We start from the raw sequence: 14,727 nt of genomic DNA, 5'->3' as shown, positions 1-14,727 counted from the left end.
GCATGGCAATGAACTGAAGATAATTTAAGTGGACATCCCCAGCAGTTTACCTTCCCCTTTGATGAGAAATCACTGATAACTGCTCTGAATCTGTCTTGAGTATAATCTGCATAGTAAGATGGTCTGCAACACTTCATAAGTTAGCTTGTGAGAATGTCCCATTGAAATGGGAAAATAGGATTAGCTACATGAGACAAACCAATTATGACTGTTTTATCACATTTTTGTCTTTTCAATGTTGAATAAAACTGCTTAATAACTTGTTTGCATATCTTTCTTGGAATTTAAATTGTCCAGACTAGTATATAAGGCTATGTCTACTATTTCAGAGATATTTTATCTTTAGTCCTCTGAGAACTCCTCCTCTAGTGTAGTACCTAATGAATCAGAGACTCACTCAGTTATTGCTGAGTTCTCTAGAATGAAACTTAATCAAGAGATGCTATTCTAAAAATAGTTGTGTTATCTAAATAGATTAACATAAATTGTATTAGTCATCTGGTTGTAATTAGCATGTGGAAGATCAGTGCTCTGTTTTTTCATTCTGATGCTGTAGCTATCTCCAAATTTTGCATTGCTTGTGTTTTGATTTTTAAAATACTTTTGTGGTCTTCCTGTTTGATTCCAAGTGTCAGTCTTTCTCTGAATTAAATACTTTCTAGTTTACAGAAGGAAGCGGCTGGCTTGGCCCTACAGCATTGTAAATGTGTATTTTATTCTCCTAAATATCAGAAAATTGGTATTTGCACATTTAATAGAGCAATAAAAGCAGAGGCATGGTGTTTTCATTCCTCCTCTTATAGGTCTCCAGATTTTCCAAGCATGTTGATTATATTTCAAAAAAATTCCAGAATTTGGTCCCAATTTAAATCTCTTAAACACAAGATTTTGATTCTGTCTAGTCCTTAGATACGTCTGTGATGAATGTTTGTTTCCTTCTAGGTGGAAAGTTCATGATGATTGTAGTCCAGTAAACTTCGTGATGATTGTGGCTATCCTCTGCTGTGGCAGATCTGAATGAGGCGATGTAGAGCTCATAAAATATTTGCATGCAGACATTTCTTTCCAGTATCTTTTTGTACTGTAACTTTTATGTTCTGTGTTTATCTTTGAAGGTCGTAAAACTTTTCCAAGAGCCAGAAGGACTCAGGGCAACAGCTTCCGATCCCCGGTCAGTTTCAGCCCCACTGATCACTCACTGAGCACCAGCAGTGGGAGCAGCGTCTTCACCCCGGAGTACGAGGATAACCGCATGAGGAGGAGGGGCAGTGACATTGACAATCCTACCTTGTCAGTCATGGACATCAGCCCACCCAGCCGCTGTAAGTTCTGCCATTTGGTGAACCCCACTGTAAAACTCTTACTTTTCAGGTATATCATGTCAAAACCTAGCATGCCATCCAAACACATGCCATTAAATAATATGTTTTTGTCTCTCTAATAGGCGAAGGTCAGGGCTATGCTCATCAGTATTTTCGTTGCTTACCTTACCAACCTCCATGTAGACTTTCAATTGGAATTTACATCTGTGATAACAAAACATTGTAAAAGTGATTTCTTAGACTTTAGGACCTGAGAAGGATTTTGTAGGTTGCAATTACTATTTATTTTTGCAGATCTTGGTCATGTTTTCAGTTAAACTGTAAATTTTTAGTGGTACTGCTTCATACTTGTGGTAGAATTTCAGGAGCAAATATACTTTGTGATGACTTCAGTAGCTCATACCTTGTAATTATGCCTCTCTCTTTTTTTAAAAAGAAAGCTGTTTGTTTAACATTCTTTTTCTGTTTTTCAAATTAGCTATTGCTAGTTGTTTTAAGGATGTCTAGTTCTACCACAACTTATTTTGTGAATAAGTTTAAGTAGCTCATGTTTTCCATCTTACAGGGAGTTTTATTGATCTTGGTAATTTAGATAGTGAGGTTTAGGACGCACAGTCTCTGTTGTTGAAAGAGTAGTCTTTTAAAAAATTATTTTCTGTGTATTCCAGTTTTTCTCAATCAGCTGAATAACAAGCTCATTTGAAAACCAAAACATACTTATATTTTCAGCACCACGAGCTCCAACTAACTGGAGACTTGGTAAACTGCTGGGTCAAGGTGCCTTTGGCAGAGTGTATCTGTGTTATGATGCTGACACTGGACGAGAACTGGCTGTTAAACAAGTTCAGTTTGATCCCGATAGCCCCGAAACCAGCAAGGTAAGTGATACCAAAGAGACACCTTGGAAAAGGCTCCTGCTGAAGTGGTGGGTTCTAGACCAGGCTCACTTTCTTTTCCTTGAACAGGATGAACATGTTTTAAACCATGTTGTGATAGGAAACAATGTCCTTGTTAGGAATTCTGTTTTGTTTGTACCATAGAAAATTAGTCTGCTTACCCGATTTTAATATTACATCACATTTAAATTTTCAGACAGATCCTTATGCTGTGAAGATGCATAATTTGATTTGGTGTCGCCTTGGTCTCTAAAATCAAACAATCTATTATGAAGGGTACTCTGAAATAGATAATTAATTATATTAACAGGAATTGGAAGAAGTTACATTTATAAGCAGAAAAAGCTGTACTAATATAAGTGTTCCTGAAAACAATTTGCCAAAAAGAAATTTGGTTTGGCTATGAAGACAGTTTGAGATTCTTACCTACTTCCTGTTTGCAAAATTTCTAGTATTTTGGATGGCTCCACAGAAAGCACCAGCTGTTAGTGTTTTCCTTTGGTGCATTTCATTATTACAATATCAGGTGCTAATCAAAGGCATTTTTAAAGTATAGTCTATGATCCTGGAAAAGTTAAGAATTAATGCTAATTATTCCACCACAAAGATTAAAATGTGGAGTGGTTTTCTGTGCTTTGTTATTTGGTTTTTTACCCAAGTGGAAGTGTATGGCATGTTGCATAATGATCACTGACCTCATCAGCATACTGATATCTGCTGTGCTCTGAAACAAATATAACTTTTAAGAAAAGAGAAACAATGAAAAACTAGCAAAACCTTCCCAAAGATAATGTATAGAAAAGCCATAATTTTGCTTGTTTTTAATTACCTCAGTTTAACGTTGATATTTTCTTGTTATAAAATGCAAAAACTTTACATTAGCTGTAGGCGTATTTTGTTACTTAGTTTGCATAACACTTTGATATGTACACACTGCTCTGCTTGAAAAAATTCAAATGCAAAATCTTAGTTTTACTACATCAAGCATGGTTAATCTGTCCTGTTTTGTCCTTTCAGGAAGTAAATGCACTTGAGTGTGAGATTCAGTTGCTGAAAAATCTGCTGCATGAAAGAATTGTTCAATATTATGGCTTCTTGAGAGATGCACCTGAAAGGACACTCTCAATATTCATGGAGTACATGCCTGGGGTAAGAAAGAGAGCTCATCCACTTCAGCCATCCATAGTGTGCAGTGTGATGAGCACCCAAGCATTCAGCTTTGCATAAATGCACACAGATATTTCAAACTGCCAAATCAAAACCACCAAAGATGGGTACTGACAACTGCTTGCTACCTCCTGTCTTCTTCATTGGTTGCTTGAGTTCTCAGAATTACAGTGGTTTGTACAAAAGCACTTCGTGTTTGGTTTTGGTGTAAATGGTGCCTGGCAATGTCTTTGAAAAGGCAATATTATCATTAGTAAACTCTTAAATCTCCCTGAATTTTATTGTTTTGTTTTGCCACACTTAAAGTATTTCTGGAATACAAAGATCGGCTGAGATGGGGGTGAGAATAAGTGCATTCAGAAAATAATTTTGGGGCTTGCTTCTTGTGTGGCACCTAGTACATGCTGAACTGCTGTTCTTCTTCTTTGTTAGGAAATATTATAAGGTCAGAAAACTGTAGAGTTTCATTTTCTCACCAAGTGGTGTCAGCAGAGCTAAACAAAATGTGCTCCTATAAAAACAGAGGCTCTATATTTCTGGAGTATCTCTGTATTTCTGAATAGTTACAGCAGTCTACTTACTATGAGACCCTAGAGAGAAAAAGCAGTGTCTGGGCCTTGGTTTCTAAGTGGTGGTGGGGTTTTTTTTGCTTCTTCAATTCTTTGAGTTCTTGGTCTTGTTTTGTGGGATGTCTTGAATTCTTCTGACATTTGGAGAAGTGACAGAAGTAATCTTAGCAGTTTGTAACTTCATGTGACAAAGACAGGCTATACAAAAATAGTTGCAAAACTATTTTTGAAGAAGTTTTGATTTAATCTTATTTTAAGCTAAGATTTGCTTACCTATTATTTTTTACCACCCTGTAGGACATGGTGGTTTTTTTCTTGACAATGTTTTTTTCTGAGTATAAGCTAACCCAAAGGGCATGTGTTATGTTCATCCTGAGTGTCACCCATCAAAAACTTCAGGAGGCTCTTTAGGGGGCTGTTCTCTTTCTGTACATTGTAGTGGAACTATTCAGCTGCTTGCAAGTTTTAAGGTTAAATCAAGAAGAATTTTAATTTTAAATGTCTGTGTTTCAAGCATAAATGTAATTGAATCTCAGTTGAATTCTAGGAGTGTTAGTGCTTTATGCTTCTGTGCCATAGGGTTCCATCAAAGACCAATTGAAATCATACGGAGCGCTCACAGAGAACGTGACTCGTAAATACACAAGGCAGATTCTGGAAGGAGTTCACTATTTGCACAGTAATATGATTGTCCATCGAGATATTAAAGGTAATGAGAGTTCTGTGCACAGCTCAGTGCTCTTTATTACTGATCCTTTTCCAATCTTATGTGAAGCACTAAAATTGAAATACCAAAATACTGACTTAAAATCAGTGTGATTGCTTTCTATCTTTTAGTCTTGTCACTGTTGTAACCTGGGGAAGGAAAAATAAGCAACTTTATGATGTTCTAGCAGAGTTCTGGCAATGTTTCTTCAGTCTTCATCTGTAAAACAAGCAGGATAAATTCCTTTGATTTTATATTACTATTTTGCTATTAATTGATTAATAGCATTAAATATATTGGAGGATTATGTCATTAGAAATAGACTGTGCAGAGAAAAGTGTCATGACTTCAGAGTTTAAATTTACAGAGTTTGGTTTCATCAATTATATAGAAATTAACCAGCACTTCTCTGGTACAAGAAGTGACCAGCAGAGATCACCTGCCTGATCAGACTTATTCCATTTTACTGCTAGGAAGCCTGGTGTAACATCTACTTTTTGCAGACAGGTGCAGGTGACTTGCAAGTGTTGCATAAGCAAGGTGTGAATATGTAGGGACATGGTGATGTGCAGAATAGGTGTGTTGAACACAATGCTCTTGTATTCCATAATACTTTTACCATTTTTCTGTTGCTTTGTATCAACAATGCTTTGTTCCAAAGCAGGTTGAGGTATCACAGTCAATTTGTACATCTTGTGCAGATAACTGTTTTGAATAAATCTATAACACAGTTTGAGGTTTTGCTTTACAATAGCATGGGAGACATTTTCAGTTGTGTGGAAATTGTTTCCCCATTTCTTTTAATTTGCCATGTGTAGCACATTCCTTATTTTGTCAGGAGGGCTTTACAAAGGTACTGCCCCTTCCTGGAAAAGGCCTGGATGCAAACCAGTGTGAGCAATTCATTATTTTCTGAACTCCAGAACAGACTAGTAGGAACGAGCAGAGAAAGTAAATTCTCTGGCTTGAAATCCTAGGTTGATGTTGAATTGTACCACTGTATCCAAACTTCTTTTACTGTTTCCCACACCAAAACCTTGAGTCTTTTGTGAAGGTAATGCTGTGTTCCCTTCCCTCCAGGAGCGAATATTCTGCGGGACTCAGCAGGCAATGTGAAGCTTGGTGACTTCGGTGCCAGCAAACGGCTGCAGACCATCTGTCTGTCTGGTACAGGAATGAAGTCTGTCACAGGGACTCCCTACTGGATGAGTCCTGAAGTTATTAGTGGAGAAGGGTACGGCAGAAAAGCAGACATCTGGTATGTTAAACCCCTTCTCCACTGAAAAGTGTAATTTCATTTTCAATAGAGAGTAGGTGTTTGTTATCTGAAGCTGCTGCAGTGTTTCATCCTGGGATTTAAGCTGAAGAAGGTGGCAAATATGAACACTGACAGTCATTTTTGGAGAGTCTTAACACTGAAATTTAATTTTTCACATGGCAGTTTCTCAGCCCATCAGTTTAAACATCATAAGAGAATCCTTTCAACTGACCTTGCATGAAGTTAGGATTACCAAACTGTTTGTTAGCTCTGGAGAGGTACTGACTGAAAGCAACGTGTGAAGCTTTGAAACATCAGTTCAATGTGTTGTAATGAAACTTCAACACCAAAATACGTTTGATGCAAGGCAGAAAATAAAATGCTACTCCTCTAGAAATTGAACACTTAGGAGTGAATTTGCCAGATTTAAAAGGTAGTATAAAAAAAAATTGGTTTAAGTTGTTATTGAATACATAAGAACTAAGGGGGAAAGGTAATTTGCAAAAATGAAGGTTAGTGAAACATTGTATATGCCACAGTCTAACATGGCTCCTGCCCAGTGGACTGAGGACTTTGGCAATGAGACCCCTTGCACTGCAGGTGATCTGTGAATACACAGTAATGGGCCGGCAGCAGCAGACAGGCTGGAGTAGTAACGCTGTGTGTTTAAAAAGGAACTACATTGTATCCAAACAAAGGCAGTACTTTCAATTTCAGGGAAATGAATTTTGGCTACTTCAGATTATTTAGTGGTTACTCTGATATAAGTGAAAAATAGGTCCACCTTATAATATCAAGCAGTTCGTTTGTTCAAATTTCAAATATTGGTATGAAGGTTATTGTGTATTTCTTGGTGAAAACTTAATAAAAACTAACAAAGTTAGACAGCTGTCAGTCAGTTAATCCGTATTGTGCAACATACCTCTATTTAAGTACAAAGTTTCTTGCAAGCATCTTGAAAAACATTCAAACTTTCGAAAAATTGGAAAATTATTCCAGCCTATCCATTTTGCAGTATTGATCACTTGTTATTGGAAGATGCTGATCTTTAAGGACTTCTGGAACAAAGTTTCTCTGGCCATATATATGCCCTTTTACCTTCCTAAATTCTTTAAAATTGTTCCTGAACAAAGATTGTTTAGGAACTTAAAATTTTGTTTGTCCATCTAAATATATTTTTAGTATCCTTAACTAAAAGAGAAGTTACCTTGAAAGTAGGGCTTTTGTTCTTCAGCTGCCATATTCTGTTTCACACGATTCACTGGTGATAACTTGTGTATTTCTAATGAGCTGGCACCACACGTGGCATGCATGGAGCTTTCCTGATGCTTTGCATTTCTGTTCAGCCTCAAGGAGCAGGAAAGCTTCCAAGTGCAATGCTGAGTGTGTGGCCTGCTGAGCACTGGGTGCTGGCAGTGCCCTATGACAGTTAGTATTGCCTGGATAAATATGTAGTTATCCCTTCATTGAGGTAGTAGCTTTCAGCCCAGGGAAGTGATGAAGTGGAGACATTTGTGTAACTCTGAGGTAAAGGTATAGCAGTACATGCTGGTGTGTCCCAATGCCTGTTTCATGCTGAAGTTACCCTGTAGTATTATGTGGACCCTGCTTATATGTGATATTTTAGTCCCTCTTTGCTGTTTCCTGTTTTCCTGGGAGGCCATGACTCTGTTGTAACCTGCTGTTTCACTTCTGCCTCTGTTTCAGGAGTGTAGGTTGCACAGTGGTAGAAATGCTCACTGAGAAGCCCCCGTGGGCAGAGTTTGAAGCCATGGCTGCCATCTTTAAAATTGCCACTCAGCCAACCAACCCCCAGCTCCCTCCTCACGTCTCCGACCACGCTCGGGATTTCTTGAAACGGATTTTTATCGAGGCCAAGCTGCGACCGTTTGCAGATGAACTGCTGAGACACACGTTTGCACACTATCACTAACACCTGCCTCAACTCAGCTTGCATCTACTGCATTTATTTTCTATTTGACTGCACTTTTATTTTTTATTTTTTACAAAGAAAAAGGAGAAAAAAAGACAAGAGAGAGAATATTCTCTTGAATCTTTGTTTCATTTAGATTGTAAACAATCTAAAATTTGTATCTAAAATGAGAATCTTCTCTTCCCCCCTCCCACCAGGACTAGAACTTTTTGTTTCTATAATGTACTGATGTGGTTGATGTAGATAAAGCACTTTAGTACATATTTGTTCCTTATTTAAAGAGGAAAAAAAATTACAAATGCTTGGACAGTCAGGAACTGTGTGACTTTTTCTGACACCGCTGACTGACTCAGGGTGCAGGGAAAAATAGACATGCAGCTAATGGACAAGAAGGTTACTTCTATGTGATTCTTATCTATATTGTAGGTACTTGCAGCAGAGAATTCTAAGTTCTTACTGTATTTTAGCATTTAATCAGCTTCTGGAATGTACAGTTTAAGCAGGAACATGTGGTTCTGAGAGTTAATTGATGAAGCTGGAAGAACTTAGAACTCTTTGTGCAGCAGCATGTCTAGCTGGTACTTCTATGTGACCAAAAGAAAATAACAAAAACGAGCTCAAAACTGATGTACTAGTTAGAGATTTTGGTGTAGAATTATTGTATTATCTTAATATGAAAATAATTACAGGTAAACAGATTATGGGCCCAGACTCCTAGAAACTACTATACTGCAAAGGGGAAATTTTCCATGCTAGACAAGGGTCAGCTATTGGATGTAAATAGTTAGGAGAATGCCTCCTGCTCTATCTGCCAAAGAGAACCTCTGTTGCATAAGCTTTGAGGGAGACAGTTATCTTAGCTGATAAAAAATACTAATGTTGAGGGTCAATTCTCCTCCACAGTCCCCTGAATGGCTGCAGGGGAAAGGGAATGACTAATCCTTGTGCAGTATATGAGTTACTGGATTCAGAATGAGCTATAAGAAATATTTGCAAAGCTGTTGAGAGGCGCTAGGATGGAATGTATGTCAACATCAAGTGCCTGAATAATATAAAATTCTTCCCATTCTGCACTAAAAAAAATTGGTTTAGTAATGCAGGTCAGTCTAGGATGCATTGAAAATTCCTGAAATAAAGTCAAACATCTCTTAACATCAGGAAAGAGTCACTGAGAAAGCTAAGATTCCAGTTACATTTTTAATAAGGTTGCACTGATAAATCCTATGAAGAAGGAGGCACAGCACAGAAAATTGTACAAAGAACAGGCCAAAAGTGCAGAGAGCCAGCAATTAAATAACATGAGTGTGAATATTCCAGCCTGATAATCCAGATTGGTATTTGTCAGATTTCCAGCTGTCATAAAGTGTACGTGAATTACTTTTTATATTTCTGAAAGAGCATAATAAAAGAATTAAAAATCTGAAATAATGCTTCTCAGCTGAGAAGCCCAGGTACTGATCAGGTGTAGTGAATAACTGTCTTTTCACAATAGAAAAATCAGACTCTCATATTTTTGTAGAAGAACAGAACATAGATAATTTAAAGGGGCATTTGGAAATAAACTATTGGACAACAGAACTGAAATTATGTTTACTGTTTTGGATGATTCATTGCTTGCTTTTGTTGTTTTTTAAAGGCAGAGCAGGCTGGTACTGTTACCCTTGTCCAGTCTGACAAGGCTCTACCTGTTCTGCATCTTTAGAGGACTATCAGGTTTACAAAATGCATGGAGACAGGACCATAAGCTTACCCATTGCCACAGTCACTCACATATGAGATTTCTGAATTTATTCTGCTGAATTCCATATGTTTTACCAGAGCATAAGCAGGAGTAAGGATCTATCCTAACCACTTTACCTGTAGGTGGAGTAAGAAAGACTTTTTTGTGGCCATCTCTCCAGAAACTGAGAGTGGTGATTTCTTCAGCTTATGTGAGTATTTTACCCAACTTAAAATTTTCTTGGTCAGGGTACACAACTGTGCAAGGTTTCCTGAGCACAGGAGGAACTTCATACCAGGAAGAGTGTTAAAGGCTGAAAGCAAAGGCAGCTTTACTGACTTTTTTTTTTTTCTCTGTCACTAGATAAAAGCTATGAAGCAGCCTTTGAGAAGAATTGGTATGTACTCTGCTGTTAGGGGCCTTTGCTTTATAAGCAAATTTTAGTGACAGTAGGAATGGGAAGTTTAATGTAGAACCTAATAGTTTATGTAGGTAATTTTCAAGATCATGTAATTGAGATTATTAATTTCAGACTAATAAGGTACCAAAACCAAGGTGAAAATGTATATAAAAATCCATAGTGGTCAGTGATTCCTGAAAAGGTAAGGAAATTTTATATTACCAAAAAAGGACATTAAAGGGAAAATGTAACCAGGTTTATCTGTAGCATTCATAACATTTAAATATACTATTCTGAAGAGAAACTGCACTCTCTGAAGCTTGAAAATTTTCAGAATCTAGTTTTCTTATAATGTGACCTTTCTGTGAGACAGTGCTGGATCATGTATATTGCAATATCACTTCCTTGTTGTGATTTTTAATTACTGAACAATCAAGTTTGCTGCTTTTGTGCCTTTTCTAAAAAAAAATGGCATTCAGTCATGACAACGGTCAGCATTTTGGAGCCAGGAAAAAAAGCAACTTTCAGAATGCATTTTTCATCATGTCTTTAGCAAGTCAGAAAGCTGTCAATGTAAAGACTGTGCTTCTTAAATGAAGTTGACATTTTCCAGTTTGAGTGATTCTAGTAAAATTTTATAAATTTAACCAACGTTAGGCTTGAGCTAGTTTTTGCACCCTAAAGATAATTTCTCTATTGACTTAAATAACTTACAGTAAATCAGATGGTTATTAACACAAATATTTTAAGCTAGAACTAATTATGAAGCTAAATCAGACTTTTACCAAGAGGTTGGCTATTACTTACCTCTAGTGGGGTAATGTAGTAAAACAACCTATATACAGGGTTTGTTAAACACTTACAGGGGATTGTGGGGTCATGGTGAATGACCCCTCATTCTAGAATTTGTGAGGTTGCATGGAATTTCAAGCTTTAAACTCCATTGGGAGAGGATTGCAAAGCCAAGATCCCTACTCACAACTTCTTGTATCCCACTTAAAAAGCCACCAGCATTTTAGAATCATGAATTGGTCTTAATTATTGAATCCAATTATAAAAAAATTCCAGTGAAAGCAATACTGCTGCAGGGATGGTTTGCTTTTCTGTAAACAGCATGATGAAGCTGTACTCCCAAAAAATAAGGGTTGAAATTCATGGTGAGTATTTGTATTTTCAAAAGTCTTACTTATCTAATGATTTTTAGTATTCTGTCTGTTGCACATATTAAGTGAGAAAAGCTACTTCTGTGGTATGGTTTTAATGGTGTATCTAACAGCCCTGTTAGAGCATGACTCAAGGTTTCAGTTGTGTTAAAGAAAATTGCTTATTTTTTATTTGGGGGATAGAAATATCCATGGAAGAACTCATAAATCTATGGATCTAATAATTGCATCGTTAACTCTACAGTCTTCTTTTCTTGACAGTTTAAATATAGTATTAAAACTTCTAACTTGATTTCCAATTAGAATTGTAGCTAAATAGTCCTTTCAGTAAAACAAAATGAAATGTTTGGGGTTTTTTTTAGCTAGTGCCTTTTTCTCTGTATGCCTTAATTTGGTTCATGTTAAAACACCATATTGAAATATGTCATACAATTCCATGCCACCAAAGCAGTCTTAGAGAATGGGTTTTTTCAAAGTGCCCAAAGCAGAGCTTGCCTAACTGCATTGAAAAGTGTGCTGGAGTTACAATCTGCAGCAGACATTTAAATTCAGAACTTGAAAGTGATTTTTGGCTTCCTGTGCTAATACACATTTTGTATTTGCATTCTGGATATTGTACACCAGTGTACATGCCAGGAAGAGGATTTGTCTGCATGCACAGAAGTAACTGGATTGTCAGGATTTGGCTTCCTGGCTCTGGGTACCAGACTCTGCAGCAGAGTTTCTTACTGGGCTTGAAAGCAATGTTGGTACATTTGTAAGTGTGATACTATATTAAAAGCTGTTTACTTTCAGTGCACAGGAATTTGATCTGTTCAAGCAAACAAACAGATTTCTTTCTTGTGCTTTTTGGATAATCCTAACCCTGCTGTTGTCTTGACTGAAAGCCTCGTAGCACCCGTAGGTACAGTGCAGTACAGCAAGCCATTCTTTTGGACAGCATAGAGCTATGTCTAACTGCAGCTTCAGAGACTTGAGAAAATTGGTCAGATCTACAGTTATTTATAACCAATTTCTTACTTTTTTAATCTTGACAGACTGTGTCACGCATATAGAGAAGTATATAATGTGTGTGCTTGAATGTAAGTCCCTATGGTGTTTCTGGAAAAGCGAAAGTATTGCCGCCAGTGTCATTTCCTCCTGCTGGTAACTTGCTGTTTTGTGGCAATGCCAAGTCTGCAGTGTGAATCACATACAATTACCAAAGCTTTTCTATCCCATATACATATAGCCAAAAGTGATGTTTCATGTCTCTTATAAATAGTGTGTATCCACCAGTAAGCTGTTGCTGACTGAGTAAAGCAGGTACTAGTAAAAAGTGATAGACACTGCCCATATTTCAGATATGTGGGTGTTTATAGTTGCTGTTTGATATGCAAAACTCATGCTTGTATTAAAATGAAGAGTTTTCTTTTTAAAAGCTCTTTCTAATTTAATCTTACTGTTGTCATTCTAAAATTACTGCATAAGCTTGGTGACTAAAACCTGGTGACTTCTGTAGCTGGGTTTGAGCCTTGGGACATGTCAGGAACACCGTGAAGATAAAATTGTGACCTGATCTGTTTTGTGCACCATAGCGAGAATGTTCCAAAGCTCTGGGAGATGGTCATTCTTCTTTATGTGACAGCCAGATGTCACCCACAGGTACTTGGGTGTGGGTGCTGCCTTCAGCAGGAGCCACTAATGTGCACTGAGGGGTCAGACAGGTTTGCTATCAAGCCAAGGTTTCTGAATCAAAATCTGTGATCAGAAACAAAGGAGCTCCTTTCTCACTTGATATCCCCCACTTGGCCCACACCATTTATTTTTCTTTCTAGCTGGCAAAGCTCAAGTCCTGCATAGGTGGTAGCTCCTGAGTAAGGTGTCCAGCTTTAGACCAGGGAGCCCATCACTTGAACCCAGGATGCTGCAGCTCCCAGTTTGCTGGTGCAGTCCTTGGGTTTCCTCTAGCAATATATTTGTATACAGAGTAGAGAGATAGATGGGGTGGAGGAAATGATATTTCTCATGTTTGAGAGCAGTCACATCTTGGCTAGGGCTTAGTTTTCAGAAACTTATTTGAAAGGGAGAAGACCTGGATTAAACGGCATAAAAAAGTGTATCTCATGGTTCAGCCCTTATGTTGAGTCCACAGGTACGGATTGGAGGTCAGGGTCTTCTTTTGAGAAATAAGAAAAAGGATACTCCAGCTCATAAGTGGATAGTCATAGGAAATACATCAGAGCTTTTTTGTGCTTTTTACCTGAAAACTAGATGATCCTTTTCCCCCAGAGGTTTATAAAATGTGGATATATAAACAAGGATTGCATTTTCTTTTCTGAACAGCCATTAGATTGTCAGTTCCCTAGTGTTTGTTTCTTGTTAATACCAGTAAAAGAAGGTAGTGTCACCCTAAAATTGGAATGGTTTATTAAAGCATAGTGTCTGTCATCTCAGACCTCACAGGGGTTGTATAATGGAGTATCACTGTAAATATGTGGAGGAGACGTAGATTAATTGGAACGTAGGCTTTTAGTTTTCATGAAGCTATGAATAAAAATTTGTAAATTTACTCTTGATCTAATGTACATTTTTATGTAGCCATTAAATTCTCTATTTAATCTATCGGTTTCTCACTGTAAATGTTTTTACTCTCAGTTGAATGCTGGGCACAGTTTGTAATGTATGTACACAAAGGTGTTTTTTTCTATCAACGTTGACGTTTTTGCACATTTTTGGAAATATTTAATTTGTACACTGATTTAATACTCTGACCAATTGTCGATGGGTGTATGAGAATCATGTGTGTGTGCAATGTACTACTGTCTGGATGTATGGGATTTTTTATTATTTTTGAGATGTTGCTGCCAGTAACTGCACTGCTGTTGCTGCTTTACATGGAATATCTTGTGTACAAAAAAAGATAAAAACAATTTAAAAATTAGGTTATGGTTATCATGGTTGAGGAACTCAGGAGTTGGGCATTGCTTGCTAGTTCCGTTGTCTAACAACCTTCCAAACTTAAAAACAACCAACCAACCCCGCCTTGTAATTCTGTGTATGCATTGAATGTGTGTGTGTATATATCCCAGTAATCTTATTCCACAATTTCATTTCTACATTTTTATGAACTTGTTTTTTAAGGGTACTATGTTTAGTTAGAATAATTAAATATATAAAAGCTTTGAGAGATGATTTACTAGATAAATATATTTTCAGCTGGCTGATGTTCAAAATATTTTTTTAATTTTTGTTTTTAACCATTCGAAATGTATTTGTATTTCCAAAATCAGACACGAATTGTACTTAGAAATATATTAAAACACTCTGTAGGGACAACAGTGTGATTTCTCTTTTAAGAATTCTGTACTTTAGAACACTGCGCAATGTCACTGTCGTATCTCAATTCCGCGTTAGCTTTTTTACTGTTATTTACGGTGCACTTTACGCAACTTCAATTTCTTTTATTAATATTTAATTATTTTTCCTCATTTCCCGCTGTTCCGGGCGTGGCTCGGGGTGTGGCTACCCCCCGTATCCGAGGCCCCGCCCCGCGCCCGCCCGCGCGTCTCCCCGCGGCGGGGGCGGCCGGGGAACAGAGAGACGATGGTGTC

At 37.4% G+C, this 14,727-nt stretch overlaps 1 protein-coding gene across 2 annotated transcripts in view; it reads left to right on the top strand.

Annotated features, from left to right (window-relative positions):
* Positions 1-13,738, top strand: part of MAP3K2 (mitogen-activated protein kinase kinase kinase 2) — a 46,554-nt gene extending 32,816 nt beyond the window's left edge. For both annotated transcript variants that reach the window (XM_063161848.1, XM_063161847.1), the window contains exons 12-17: positions 1,116-1,322; positions 2,052-2,200; positions 3,236-3,367; positions 4,534-4,663; positions 5,741-5,918; positions 7,626-13,738. In XM_063161848.1, coding sequence (XP_063017918.1) covers positions 1,116-1,322; positions 2,052-2,200; positions 3,236-3,367; positions 4,534-4,663; positions 5,741-5,918; positions 7,626-7,851 — 1,022 coding nt within the window. In that variant the 3' untranslated portion in view covers positions 7,852-13,738. The remainder of the gene's footprint in view (positions 1-1,115; positions 1,323-2,051; positions 2,201-3,235; positions 3,368-4,533; positions 4,664-5,740; positions 5,919-7,625) is intronic.
* Positions 13,739-14,727: the final 989 nt, after the last annotated feature.

This window comes from Melospiza melodia, chromosome 8 (assembly GCF_035770615.1).
Source record: "Melospiza melodia melodia isolate bMelMel2 chromosome 8, bMelMel2.pri, whole genome shotgun sequence".
In the NCBI taxonomy this organism is placed as follows: domain Eukaryota; kingdom Metazoa; phylum Chordata; class Aves; order Passeriformes; family Passerellidae; genus Melospiza; species Melospiza melodia.
The sequence above is the reverse complement of the archived record's forward strand: the minus strand, read 5'-3'. Positions and strand labels throughout refer to the sequence as shown.